This window comes from Callorhinus ursinus, unplaced genomic scaffold (assembly GCF_003265705.2).
Source record: "Callorhinus ursinus isolate GAN/ISIS: 27379988/994484 unplaced genomic scaffold, GSC_fseal_2.0 scaffold118, whole genome shotgun sequence".
Taxonomy (NCBI): Eukaryota; Metazoa; Chordata; class Mammalia; order Carnivora; family Otariidae; genus Callorhinus; species Callorhinus ursinus.
The window spans coordinates 119,161-131,819 of record NW_027397180.1 but is presented as its reverse complement, the minus strand read 5'-3'; the positions used below and the strand labels follow the sequence as shown (position 1 = coordinate 131,819).

General features: G+C 60.6%; 2 protein-coding genes across 8 annotated transcripts; one reads left to right on the top strand and one right to left on the bottom strand.

Annotated features, from left to right (window-relative positions):
* The first annotated feature begins 1,000 nt into the window (after positions 1-1,000).
* Positions 1,001-2,235, top strand: IFITM5 (interferon induced transmembrane protein 5). Its single transcript, XM_025862042.2, has 2 exons — positions 1,001-1,279; positions 1,743-2,235. The coding sequence occupies exons 1-2, from the start codon at positions 1,088-1,090 to the stop codon at positions 1,953-1,955; spliced, it is 405 nt and encodes a 134-aa protein (XP_025717827.1). The 5' UTR covers positions 1,001-1,087; the 3' UTR covers positions 1,956-2,235.
* A 2,258-nt stretch (positions 2,236-4,493) lies between these two features.
* On the bottom strand, positions 4,494-11,279 carry PGGHG (protein-glucosylgalactosylhydroxylysine glucosidase). 7 transcript variants are annotated; one of them, XR_012377201.1, is made up of 14 exons: positions 11,170-11,279; positions 10,362-10,645; positions 9,842-10,052; positions 9,331-9,766; positions 8,298-8,417; positions 7,720-7,851; positions 7,408-7,519; positions 7,080-7,152; positions 6,848-6,984; positions 6,577-6,710; positions 6,340-6,435; positions 6,020-6,117; positions 5,732-5,899; positions 4,494-5,625 (listed from the first exon to the last, which is right to left on the bottom strand). XR_012377201.1 is itself a non-coding variant. In XM_025862037.2 (14 exons), exons 2-14 carry the CDS (start codon positions 10,618-10,620, stop codon positions 5,540-5,542), a joined length of 2,106 nt encoding a protein of 701 aa, XP_025717822.1. In that variant the 5' UTR covers positions 10,621-10,645; positions 11,170-11,279; the 3' UTR covers positions 4,494-5,539. The 7 variants fall into 7 exon arrangements, 6 of the variants coding, with proteins under 6 accessions (XP_025717822.1, XP_025717823.1, XP_025717824.1 ...); XM_025862037.2 differs by having other exon boundaries at positions 5,732-5,943; XM_025862038.2 differs by lacking the exon at positions 11,170-11,279 and adding an exon at positions 10,906-10,964 and having other exon boundaries at positions 5,732-5,943.
* Positions 11,280-12,659: the final 1,380 nt, after the last annotated feature.

Genomic DNA, 12,659 nt, shown 5'->3' with positions numbered 1-12,659 from the left:
AGCACACAGTGAGAAGTTAGCCATATGCAACCAGGAAGAGGATCTCACCAGAACCTGTCCACGATGGCTTCCTGATCTGACTTCCTGCTTCCAGATCTGTGAGAAATAAATTTCTATTGTTTATGACCCACCCAATCTACGGTACTTTTAATAACAACCCCAACTGATGAAGACAAGAGGCTGGGGGACAGGAACCTGAGGTCTTGTGGAAAAGTTAGGTTGGAGACCCTGGGAGCCCTTCTGCCAGAGTAGGTACTTAGGTATGTGAGTCTGGGGTTCAGTGAAGTCTGGCCCCTTGTAAATATCCATTATTGGCACATAGGTGGCATTTACAGCCAAGGGGTTTCTGGGCCCTCCGAGGGAGCCCAAAACAGATCCCTGAGCTCATCCTTCCAAACCTCTGAGGATTCAGGAGGGCAGGAGTAACCAGCCAAGGAGGCTGAGAAGCAGCTGTCTACCCATGAGGGAGGAGGGCCGACCCCCTAGCAGATCACGGAGAGTTCACTGCAGCACCTAGCAGCAATGGTGCTGGGGTCTCCTCTGGCGAACCCCCCATAGTGCCACAGCCCCGTTTCCGTCCTGCTGTGTCCGGTCTCCTCCCGCCAGCACATGGGCAGGGACTTCTGGAGTGCCAAGGCCGGCCGCTGGTGGAGCCGAGGAGATCCCTGGCAGAACCTGAACTCTGGGTTCTGGGGATGGAGCCCAAGCCTGGGGGGTCTCCAGCCCTTCTCCGCAGCTGAGGCGACATGCCCCCACCCACAGCCCCAGGACTCCTTTTGGCCGTGGGGCAGGGGTTCGGGTGGGCAGTCTGCAGCCAGCGCACGCCCCTTCCCCTCGCCCCAGCCGCCTGCCGGCGGGGACTCCCGGAGCGGAGGAGGGGCTCGTGCGGCGGGCGGCGGGGCGGGGGGGGGGGGGGGCGTCGGGGCGGGGCGAGGCCGCGCTCTCCGCGCCGGGCTGTAATTTGTCGTTATATTTAGCGGGCGGCGCCGGGCCGGGCTGCGGGAGGGCAGCGGCGAGGCTATAAGCGGCCCCGGGCGCCCACCCTCGAAGCCGGAGCCCGAGCGAGGAGGAGACGGCGCTGGAACCCATGGACACGTCGTACCCCCGCGAGGACCCCCGGGCCCCGACGTCCCGCAAGGCAGACGGCGCCGCCCACACGGCCCTCACTCTGGGGGCGCCGAGACCCCCACCTCGAGACCACTTGATCTGGTCGGTGTTCAGCACCCTCTACCTGAACCTGTGTTGCCTCGGCTTCCTGGCGCTGGCCTACTCCATCAAGGTGGGCGGGCGGGGGTCTCCCTGGACGGGGGGGGGGGGGTTGCTTGTCCAGAGGGCCTGAGAGGCTTGTGGCGGGAGGGCCTCTCCAAGGGGCGATGCCTGTGAGAAGGCCACTCCGTTAGCCAGGCGGTGGACAAGCTCTTCACCTCATGAGGGCTTCTCCATTGAGGCAGGGGTACTGTCCTTGGGGGGGGGTCTAGTCCCTCCAGAAGGGCACAGAGTTGTTGGGGGGTTACCCAAGGGGGTCTTTTTCATCAGATGGCTTTTCACATGCTGGGGTTTCCTATGACCAAAGCCCCTCTGACTTCAGCTCCTTGGGGTCCTCAGCACTCCAGGACTCTCCACCCATGGAGGGTCCTTGGAGGCTGATGCTGGCCCAGGTTGGTCTCTGAGTCCACAGCTGGGGTGGGAGGAGCTAGGGCCCCCAGTGTATGTAGAGACCTGGCCCCACCACTGGTCTACAGGCCCGAGACCAGAAGGTGGCTGGAGACTTGGAGGCAGCCCGGCGTTTGGGGTCCAAAGCCAAGTGCTACAACATCCTGGCCACGATGTGGGCGTTGGTGCCGCCTCTGCTTCTCCTGGCGCTGGTGGTGACCGGCGCTCTGCACCTTTCCCGGCTGGCCAAGGACTCTGCCGCCTTCTTTAGCACCAAGTTTGACGACTCGGACTATGACTGACAGGCTGTGCCTTGTCTGCATCCTGACCCACAGACCCTGACCCCAGTACTAACCCCCAGGGCACTGCTCCAGGGACTCCACCCTGACCCCCTGGAACCCCAGCTCCACCACAGGACCTGATGCCCACCCCTCCCACCCCAGCCTGGGCACTTAATGCTGACCCTGAAGATCCCTTGTTTGGACCCCACTGGCCTCAACTCCAACCTTGATGGTCCCCACTCCCCTAACTCCTTGTACCCAGGCTGGACCCTCCCTCCTCACTCAGCAGACTCACTCAGCCTTAGTTTCACAATTAAAAGCACCTGGTTCCAGAAAGTGCCTCCTGGGCTTTTTGCTGGGGTGGGAGAAGGCTTCTTCCTGAGAGGAACCACCCACCCTAGGGGCTCCCCTGGACTGACCCCAGCATGATGGTAGGATGACCCATCTGTCTGCTGGGCCGTGCTCCGACTGTCGCCTTCACTCAGGCACAGGGTGGCTTGTGGCTTCTGGGGTGGAGGCGCCTGAGTATTTTAGAATGAAGTCTGGGAACTCAGACTTTTGATCTCTGCTGCCCTGCTGGGCACTGTGGTTTAGTGGCCTCTCTTCCAGAACATGTGTGCCCTTCCCTATCTGTGTGTGCACTTGTGTTAAGTGGGAGCCCCTAGGAGGACATCGCTTGTCCTCACCCTGCATGTTTCTGTCAGTGGGTCAGGCAAGTGCCAGCCTCCTTCTTTGGGTCATTCTGTCTGTCCCTATGACTCCTGCATTCCTTTAGTTTTGAGAAATTTCAGTCCCCACAGTGCGTTTCCTCTCTCCTGGGTCAGTGAGGCTGGACACAGACACATGAGCACACAGGCGTGACTCTTCTATCAACCATGCACACAAACCTCACACACATATGTGCAGTAGGGCAGAGGGTGAACACTGGGAGGTGAGGACACTTTCTGAGCATCCTTGGTGCTAGGTACACGTCCTTGTATCATTCCACCTCCCTTGTGCACCACTCTCCCCCTTCCCGGAAACCAGCAGAGCCTGGCAAAGAGGGGGGTTGCTAAACCCATGCACACACCCTGTGTGGTTGGGGATGAGGTCCCTTAGGCCTCCCTGCGGCTGATCCAATGACAGGGCAGGCTAATTGCAGGGGCCTTAACTGCAGGGTGGTTCGGGGTTTTGAGCGCCCCACCCAGAGAGCACCCCTTGCCTACCCATCTGCCTGGGCTGGGAGTGGGGGCCTGTCTAGCTGCTGTACTTGGAGCCTCAGAGTACCCCCCTCTTCTGTGACAGCCAACGGCTGGCCTAGCTGTCTCCCCAGTGTGCTAGGAGAGATGGTATCCTGGCCACATACCAACAGCGTCCCAGCCCTATGCTGGAGTGTGTGCTGCCCCAAGCCAGCCGCTGCAGGTAGGGGTGTGTGCTGCCTGGGGCCTGGGGATGGATATGGTGCACTGGCCCATGCCGGGTGCTGGTCCCACGTTGGACCAAGGATAAGTGTGCCAGTGCTTGGACCAGGATGGGCAGCATGCCAATCCTGAGCTCCAGGTTTGGCCCAAGAAGGGAACCACCTGTGCTGGATGCACAGGTCAGAAGTGGGGATCAGCTTGTGTGCGACCAGGTACATGTCCCCAAGCATGGGATGGTCTGCTAGTCCCCACATTTGGTGAGGGGAACAAAGATTGTCTGGCCTGTGCCCAGGTGCTGAGGACACAGAGTGTGTGGTCAAGACGGGCATGGGGGAAAGTTACCAGCAACCTCCTTATCCCAGGCTGTCTCCCGGGCAGGCTGAGGGACCCTGATCAAGTTTAGGCAGTTGGCTACCATGGACCCCTGACCAGCCATGCCAGCACACGTGCAGTGCCACCCTGCCACAGCCCCCTTGGAGGGTCACCTCACTACGTGTACAGATGGAGGCACACATACATGGCGTGTATATGCAGGAAGCGTCAGGCTATATCAGTCCTGTGAGTACAAGGCCACCTACCACCCCACCTGATGTCTGTGCCCACCTCTGGCTCCAGGGCTGCGAAAATAAGCATCTGCTCTACTGGAATAGTCCCAGCCACCATGCCCTGCTTTAGAGATCTGCCTCAGCCTTTGCCACATGTCCAGCAGTTGAGGGAGAGCCTGTGGGCACCTGGGCAAGCCCTACCAAGGTGCTGGCTCCAGTCTCTGGGGTCACATGCTCTTGGGGACCAGCACTGACATCCATGCTGATCTGCAACTTGGCTGGTTGTGCTCCCTTGGAGGCCATCTGTCTTCCCATGTGCTGCTCCCCACAGTAACCCAGAGACAAGCCTTAGGATCCCTGACACCTCCACCCACCCTTCTTCCCCACTCCCTCACATGGCTTTGTCCATCACAGCTTGTATGCCTGGTGTCTGCTTCCTGGAGAACTTGGGACTACCTCTCCACCAAGAACAGACAGAGAAGAGGGGGTTGCCAGAGCGAAGGAGGGTGGCAGACCCACCTGCTTGCTCTATATGGGCGCTTTACTGCACTTCCTGACCTGACCCCATCCATTAGGCAGCCCTCACTTTCAGAAGGAAGGAGAGCACCAGCTCCTTATGGCAGACAGACTTTTTCAGCATGGAATTTTAATTCCTCAGGCAGACCTCAGGCCATGTAGGTGGCACGGTTCTCACCAAAATTTTGGCAGCAGGTACCATCTCACCTCATTCTTGAGAAACCCCCAAGGACCCAAGTTGCATGTGCCAGCTGAGGGGCTGAGGCCCCAGGAGGAGAGGCAGCCTGTTAGGGCAGATGGGCCCAGGCTGGTGGCCTTGAACCCATGCACCCTTGGCCCCGGTCCTTCTGGCAGGTTAGAGGGAAGGTGCAGGGTCTTGTTCTGCACCCACTTCCCTCTCTTCTTGGCTGAGGAAAAACCTGTGACGGGGACTGTCCGACCTCACTGAAGTGGCCCAGAAGCTGGAGGAGCCACAGACTGAGGATGCTGAGCGCACCTGGATTCAGCCATGCCTGACCTCATCCGTGTGACGCACAAAGTTCCATTTTGGTCTGTAACTGAGAGAGTCCCAAGGAATTCCACAGGGGACCAATGTCCTGCCTCATGCCCCTCACCCCTGCCATCCTCCACATGGAGGCTTGCACCTGTGTCTGCCTTCTCAGCAGAGCTATCGGCCACACCCCAACCCCACGTAGTGCTGTCCTGGGGAAGGGTACAGGTGCAGGTGTCAGCCCAGAAAGGCAGGCACAGATGTGGCTGAGTGTGAGGCCATGGGGAAGCTGCAGTCCATGGAGGTTTAGGCTGGGGAGGGGTTCAGGCTAGAGGCAGACCACCTTGAACTTTGGGCCAACAAATTCAGACTTTCCCTGGAGCCTTTGAGCCTGGCTGCTGGTTGGAGAGTGGGCAGGAGGGAGGGGATCAGCTGGGAGGGTGTTGAGGAGGGGTGGATGCAGCCAGCTGGGGGCACCCACAGAGGGAGGCCAGATGGGAGGACCCAGAGACATCCCTGAAGCCCTGGATGTTCAGGTGCAGTGCCCAGGACAGCCCCAGGGTGAGGGCACTGGTGCGGCTGGAGGACCCAGCGGTGTCCCACAAGGGGTCTGTGGGTTCTGGGGCAGGTATTTAATGTCTTCAAAAAATTCTCCTAGGAAACTCTTGGAGCAGAGCTTGCTGCCTCTGGGAGTGACCTTTGTATCCGTCCAGCTGACAAGGGAAAGGAGACTTTGTGCCCTGCAGGGAGAGGGGGGCATCTGGAGTGGGGGCACATACCTAGGGGGCTACCCTGGGGGGTTCACCTGCCCTGGACCCCTGGGTGAGTCTGGAGGTGGTTGCCTACCTGGGAACAGGGGGAGTCGAGTGTGTGTCGGCCACAGCTCAGCCTCCAGCAGGGGGGCCCAGGGTCCTGCCTGGGCTTTGACCTCAATTGTCACAGAGCCCTCGGAGAAGGAGAAGTCAAGCTTGCTCCCCTGGTAGCAGATGCCATAGATGCACACTCCAGAGACCCCTGCCAGACACATGGGGTCGAAGGTCATGCCAGCCCTGGTGATCCTGGGGGGAGGGGAGACGTTCATGAGAGCAGGAAGTGGGGGGGCATGTGACTGCTCTCTGCCTGGCCTATACTCACCTGAACCCTGTGAACCCAAAGAGTGCCGCTTGCAGGAAGCCCCCCATGCCTGTCAGGAAGTTCACAGCGCCCGATCCATCTGCATTCTCTGTCCACACCTGCACGTGGCCAGGCAGTTAGTGCCCGGACTCCCAGGATACGGGCCCCCATGAGGCTGCTGTCCCTGCTCCCAAGGGCAGGGCCCAAGGTCAGGCAGGAGTCACCAGGGACCTGACCCTGCTATGACTCCCCCTGAGACTGGGCTCCCTCTCCTACCAACCAGGGGCCAGAGCGGGAGGCAGGTGTGGTCAGTATGAGAGCTGATACCGAGACGAGGCTACCTTGAATGGCTCAGCTATGTTGGCAAAGCTCCTCTCCAGGAGGTCCCGTGCCCGCTGGGGGTCCTTCAGCTCCATCCAGCCCACAGCAAACATGCTCTGAGGTCAGAGGTCAGAGGTCAGAGGTCAGAGGACATGCTGGGGCATAGCCCACTGCATGGGGAGGGGAGACTGAGGCTAGTGGGGCAGGGCTGTGGCTGCTGTGAGGACCACCACCCCACACCCCTGCAGTTTCCTTACCCAGGTCATGGCAGGACCCTTAGGGGACGTCACAGCCTCATAAATCTCCAGGTTTTTCCTGCGAATGTGAGGACTCAGGTGGAAAGGGATGGGGTATCCCAGGAGCACAACATCTGCCTGCTTCACCTCCTCTCCTGGGGAGGGACAGGTGCTGCCAACGGGGGAGGGAGCAGGAAGGGGGAGCTGCTCTGTCAGGTAGGGGACATCCAGGGTGGACATAGGTCTTGTCGGAGGGCTGAAGGGGCCCTGAAGCAGCTCCGAGTACACTCACCAGGCTGGTACCCATCAAACTCAGGGTGAAAGTTCCGCCTTGGGTCGAAGGGCACTTTGATCTTATCAGCCACTGCTAGCCATTCGCTGGGGACAGGCTGACCCAGGTCCCGGGCCAGAGCAGCAGCAAAGCGCAGGCTAGGGGTGGAGGCAGGGAGAGGGGGGCTGTAGCCCCAGCCCTCCCAGCTGGCCCTTTGCATGGTGGTAGTATGGGCAGGGGTCTTGGGTCTGACCTGTTCTGGACCAGGACGTTGGTGTACACGGAGTTGTTGACCCCTGAATGGTATTCGTCAGGAGGCATGACTCCTGGGCAGACAAGTGTAAGACGGTGCTTAGTGCGGGGTCCTAGGGACCTGCCCCTGATGCCAGTAGCCAGTGGGGGGCTGGCAACATCAGGTGCCAGAGATCACATGCTGAACTGAGGAGCATCCACCTGCCCCACCAACTTGTGGCCACCTACTCTCCCGGCCACGGCTGTCCATGCCTCTCCCTTCTACCACTGGCCCTCCCCTATGACCAGCCCCCCTCCCCATGACTATCCCTCCCGCCTCGTGCCCTCACCCTTCAAGTGGTACTTTTCCTCCTCAGGGCTCCACTCCACACGGCTGCACCAAAACTCAGCCACATCCCTGACCACATCCCAGCCACCAGCTTCTTGGAAGAGCTGCAGGTCCTGGGGGAGCAGGAGATGGGACAGGGACCATGCCACCAGTGACTGTAGTTCTCATTGGTTACTACATTTCTTGTCAGTGCCCACCCTTCTGAGTGCCCAGAAGTGAAGTTCTGACCCCAGATAGGAAGTCATGGTGGGGGTAGGGGAGCATGGCCACGTTAGGTGGGTGGTCATACCTGGTGGGCGTGGTGACACCTCACCTGGGTGGTGTGGTAGTACAGCTGGAAGGCCAACACCACAGCTCCATTTATATGAATTTCCTGGGTCCCATAAACGTCCTCAGGACAGACCTCCAGACCAGAACCTGCACTCTCCCAGGCGAACTTGGCTCCCTGATGGGTTGGGGGGGCATGGAGCAGACCTGACTATTCTGGGGGTTGTGGCACAGGGATAGCCCACCCTTTTCCCAACGCTCTCAGCCTTCAGCCATGGAGGACAGAGGTGGGGGCACTGAGTGTCTGGGTGCCCTCATGGGGACCTGCAGGCTCAGAGTGCCCACCGTGTGTCCCCATCATAGCCCAGGCAGCTTCTGCCCAGCTTCCACTGTGTGTTGACCCTGGACCAAGGTAGCAAGGGGACACCAGCTGGGCCCCAGCGAGACTGTTGTTCCTACCTGTACGGTGCAGGCTGGGGGATGCTGCTGAGCCCCTAAAAGAATCCAGGAATCCCAGCCCCACCCAGAGAGGAACCTGAGGTGATGGGTGCAGGCCTAGGAGGGATGTGGGGACATCAGGCCCTTCAGGGGCCTCTGTAGGGTGGGTGCCCGGGTCCCCCTCACCTGGTAACCCAGCTTCCGGGCATTGTCTTTGGCCCCACCCAGCGTCCGGACGCGGTACTCCAGGAGGGCCCTGGCGGCCTCTGGGTGGAACATCAGGATATTTGGGAACATCCAGAGATCCTGAGAGCAAGGAAGGGCCCCTTGCTCAGGAGCTCTCACACCCTTCTCTCTCTCCTGCCTGCCCACATTCTGCCTTGGCCAGAGCCAGTGCTGCTCATGCTGCCTCCCTGAGCACCCTTCTGTCTCCTTCCAGCTTCTTCCTCTGCTGACCACCCTGCGCCCATCCTGGGCCCTCCACACTTGCCCATCCCACGTCCCAGCCTCCAGACTAGATGCTCCTTGGGTCTGGTCCCCAGCCCAGTGCTTCACCTCCCCAGCAGGCATCTGGGTCCCGCCAGGAGCTCAGGCTGGAAACTGCGCATGGAGCACCATTGCTCACTAGCTGCCTGAACTAGAGTGAATGACTCCACCTCACCAGAGTGGGCCACAGCACTGGCTTCTTGAGGCATCTGGTGAAGAGGCGGTAGCATCCCGGACCTCTCCCACGCTCAATGGACACCAAGTCCCAGTCTCTCCTGGCTCCCACTCCTGTCCGAGGCCTCACCCTCTTCCACCCATGCTCCCCTCAGCAGCTGAGAGGGTCCTCCCAGAGTACACCTTTGTTAGTGTCATTCCCCAGTTCAAATCTCCATGGCTCTTACAGCCCCCCTACAGCTGCTCTTCTTCCTTGGTGAGGTACCATTTTGCCCCTGCAGATGCCACACACCCTCTCAGCTCTGCTGTTTGTACCCCCTGGTCCGTTTGCCTGAATCACTCTTTTCCACCAAACTCCTATACATTCTTTGGCTGAGATCTCACCTCCTCCAGGAAGCCTTCCCTTCCGCCATGGCCTCTGTGCTTCCCCAGTCACAGCCCCCATCCCTGGTCGAGCAGAGATAGCAGCCGTGCCCATGCCCTTAGCCACAGTATCCTCCATGCCCATGTGCTGCCCCATCTGTGGCTGCTGTGTGCTGGTGGGTGGAATGGTGCATACCTGGTCCCAGAAGACATGGCCCCAGTAGCATTCCTCTCGGCTCCCATTGGACAGGCCCCCAGGGCTGAGGCCATGGCAGGTATATCCTGGGACCCCGGGCTGGGGCAGGGCACTGAGCAGGTAGTAGAGGGCGCCACGCAAGGCCTGGCGCAGGGGTTGGGGCCCCACAACATCCAGGCCACAGCCAGCCCAGAGCTGGGCCCAGGCCTGGGCATGGGCAGTGTACAGAGTGCCCTCTGCCTGCAGCTGCAGGGCCTCGGTGAGGCAGGCTCGGGCCTCAGCCTGGCTGCCGCCCACCACGGTCAGGAACTCCCAGGTCTGGTCTTCCTCACTTTCCCCAAGGGTCAGGGCTGGGGGCACTGGTGTCCACAGCATGTGTACTTCCTGCTGGGATCCCTCAGGTTGCTCCGGGGTTAGTGTGTGGCCATAAAGGTACCTGCAAGAGTGTGGCCATGTCTAAGGGACCAGCTCCCTCCTTGGTCTACCTGGCCAGCCCTGACCCCCTCCTCACCGGGCTCCTTGGAAGTCAGGACCCAGATGTAGGTCAAGGTCTGGGCTTTCTGGGGAGAAGGCTGACTGCAGCAGCACCGTGATGGGCCAGTTCCCCACGGCCACACGGGTGATGGACACACTGAAAGCCATGACGTGAGGCAGCGTGCGGTGGGCATAGATGCGCTGGGAGGCCCGGAAGCTGGGGCCCTCTAGGGTGTGCAGAAAGGAGCCTGGGAATGGGCAGAGGGGGTCAGCGCAACTCGCATGCCCCACTTAGGGCCACTGAGGACAGTTACAAAGCTACCAGCCCCTCAGGGAGGTGGATCCACCCTCTGAGACCCAACTGCCCTGTCTGGAGAGCTACAGCTGCACAGAGGACCCCAGGCTTGCAGCAGTTCAGGAGGCCCACAGGGCTGAAACCCTCCTTTTCTCTGAGTCAGGCATCCTGAGTTAGAAGGTGTCAGGATGGGACTGCTGTTGGTTCCCCCACTCACCTAGAACGATGGCTCAGCTTGGGGGAGCAGGACAGTGGTGGTTACCTGTGTTAGTGTCCAGGACAAAGGTCTTGGTCAGCTGATCTCCTGTCTCTGCAGGGACCTCCAGCTGGACATTGAGGGGACTCGGCAGAATGGCCCGGTGTGTGTCCCTGCAAGCCCCGTTGTACACGCCGCTCACATGCAGTGTGTCATGATACACACGTGTGCCCAAGTATGTGTTGGTCATGGTGGCCAAGAGCCGGGGGTCACTGGGCAGAGAATGGGCAGTGAATACGGTGGGGTCCTCAGTGGCATCCTCCATGGAGAGGCTTGCTCAGCAGAGTGGCCTGGAAAAGGGGGAGTCAGTGGCCCCCACAATTGGCTGGGCCTCCCTCTTTGGACTGTCTGTTAAAGCCCTAAGCCTCCCACCCCACGAACTTGGCTGATGCCTCTGACAGCTGGTGGGGAGGGTGTGGGCCACCTGGGCAGCCCCAATTTTTCACAGACCCCACTTTTGAGCCACCCCAGGAAACACTTTCAATCCTAAGAGATGCTCAAACTCCTAATACTGATCTCCAGAGACCCAGCTGGGTCCCCAAACTCCCACCTTAGGACCTCAATTCGAGTCCTTCCAGCTCTTTCCAAGCCGCACCCCCACGGGCCCCGACCTGTTAGTGGGCAGTGAGGAGGCCTCAGTCTTCCGGACAGTAGTCCTCAAGAAGGCTGGCTTGGGGGAGGGCCGGGGTGTGTGCCGGAGCGCGGTCCCGGGGCGGTGGGGGCGGGGGGGTTGCGGAGGCCAGCGACCCTGGGCCGGGGCAGGGAAGGAGCCGGAGCTCCGGGAGGCAGGCCGGGTAGGGTGTCTGGGGCTCACCGCAGTCCTGCGTGTCCCCAGGCTCCAGCCCACTCGGCGCTGCCCCTCGTTGGCCAAAGGGAGAAGTAGCCTGCGGCCGCCCCGTCCCCGGAAGGCCTTGCAGTCCCCGCCCCCAGTGCCGCGCAGGGCGGGGCAGCTGGGCCACCACCCCCGGGGCGGAGCAGCTGGGCAGGCCAGCCGGCCGCGTGGGTCCGCGTGCACACCGGGTGCTGCTGGTGCGCGGGTGGTGCTCGCAGCCAACTCCGTGAGGAGCACAGTTTGAACGCTGACCTCAAGGGTGTGTCCAGGGATGGATACAAGGGGGACGGGGGCCTTTGGTTTGCGGTTGCCCCTCTCCGGTCTGGGCTTCCTCTGTCTCTGCGTGAGCTTCCCTGTCCCCCCTTCAAAGAGGTGGCGCTGCCGGTCCCCTCCAGGAGAAGTCCTTCCCTTTGCTCTGGCCCCACCTTCTGGCTCTCCCCAGCCGCTGCTCTCAGACTCCTTTTCCCCACCTGCCCACCTGGACGCTCCAGGGCTGGGCCCTGGGCCTGTCTCCTTGCCTCTCTGGCCCTGATCTGACCCACGCCTGTGCTCTGACCACTGGGCCCAGCCAGAGACACTCGGATTCCACGTGTCCCTCAAAACCAGCTCTTTTTGCAACCTCCCCCAGGAGACTCCTCCTGTCCAGCTGCTCAGGCCCCCTCTGTCCCCACACCCACTTCCAATGCACAAGTCCTGTGGTTCTGCACTTGCCAGTTTCACCATCCCCACTGCAACCTCCGAGGTCAAGCCGTCCCCGTGGATAGACACAGTCCACGCTCTGTGCTTCTGCTCTGCCCTCTGTGGTCCTTGTTAACACAGCCACAGCCACCCTTCTGCTCCGAAGCCTGCGGTGGTGCCCACCTCACAGGAGGACCGGCCAGCCAGCATCCCTGGCCCCACCTGACTCCTCCCCTAGTGCACTGCTGCCGCTCTAGCTTCCTCGCGGCTTCTACAACAGTCCAGGCATGCTCCCTGTTACGGACTGGGTGTGTGCCCCCAAATCCATCGGTTGAAATCTAATCCCCAGTGTGACCGTATTTGCAAGTGGGGCCCTTGGGAGGTAATTAGGTCAAGAGCTGTCAAGAGTGGGATTAGAGACCTTACAAGAAAAGGCCTGAGAGCTAGCCTGCTCCCCTTCCACCATGTGAAGAGACAGCAAGAGGACAGCCCTCTGCAACCAGGACGAGGGTCCTCACCAGGCGCCACAGTGACTGGCACCTTGACCTTGGACGTCCCAGCCTCCAGCACTGTGAGAAACGCATTTCTGTGTTTGATAAGCGCCCCAGTTTATGGGATTTTGTCATGGCAGACGAGCTGGTAAGACATCCCTCTTCATGGCCTTTGTTGTTGGCTCTTGCTTTGCCTGGAACACTTTCCGTCAAGACACTCTCAGGGCTCGATGCCTCACACCCTTCTGTTTTCAAACGCCCTGTCCTCCGGTAGACTTCCCCAGACCCAGGACTTGTCACCAG

Coding starts and splice junctions, on each gene's coding strand:
- IFITM5 (XM_025862042.2), top strand. CDS start 1,088: ATGGACACGTCGTACCCCCGCGAGGACCCCCGGGCCCCGACGTCCCGC. Junction 1,280..1,742: donor CGCTGGCCTACTCCATCAAG/GTGGGCGGGCGG, acceptor ACTGGTCTACAG/GCCCGAGACCAGAAGGTGGC.
- PGGHG (XM_025862037.2), bottom strand. CDS start 10,620: ATGGAGGATGCCACTGAGGACCCCACCGTATTCACTGCCCATTCTCTG. Junction 9,767..9,841: donor CCTGACTTCCAAGGAGCCCG/GTGAGGAGGGGG, acceptor ACACTCTTGCAG/GTACCTTTATGGCCACACAC. Junction 5,944..6,019: donor TTTGGGTTCACAGGGTTCAG/GTGAGTATAGGC, acceptor CCCTCCCCCCAG/GATCACCAGGGCTGGCATGA.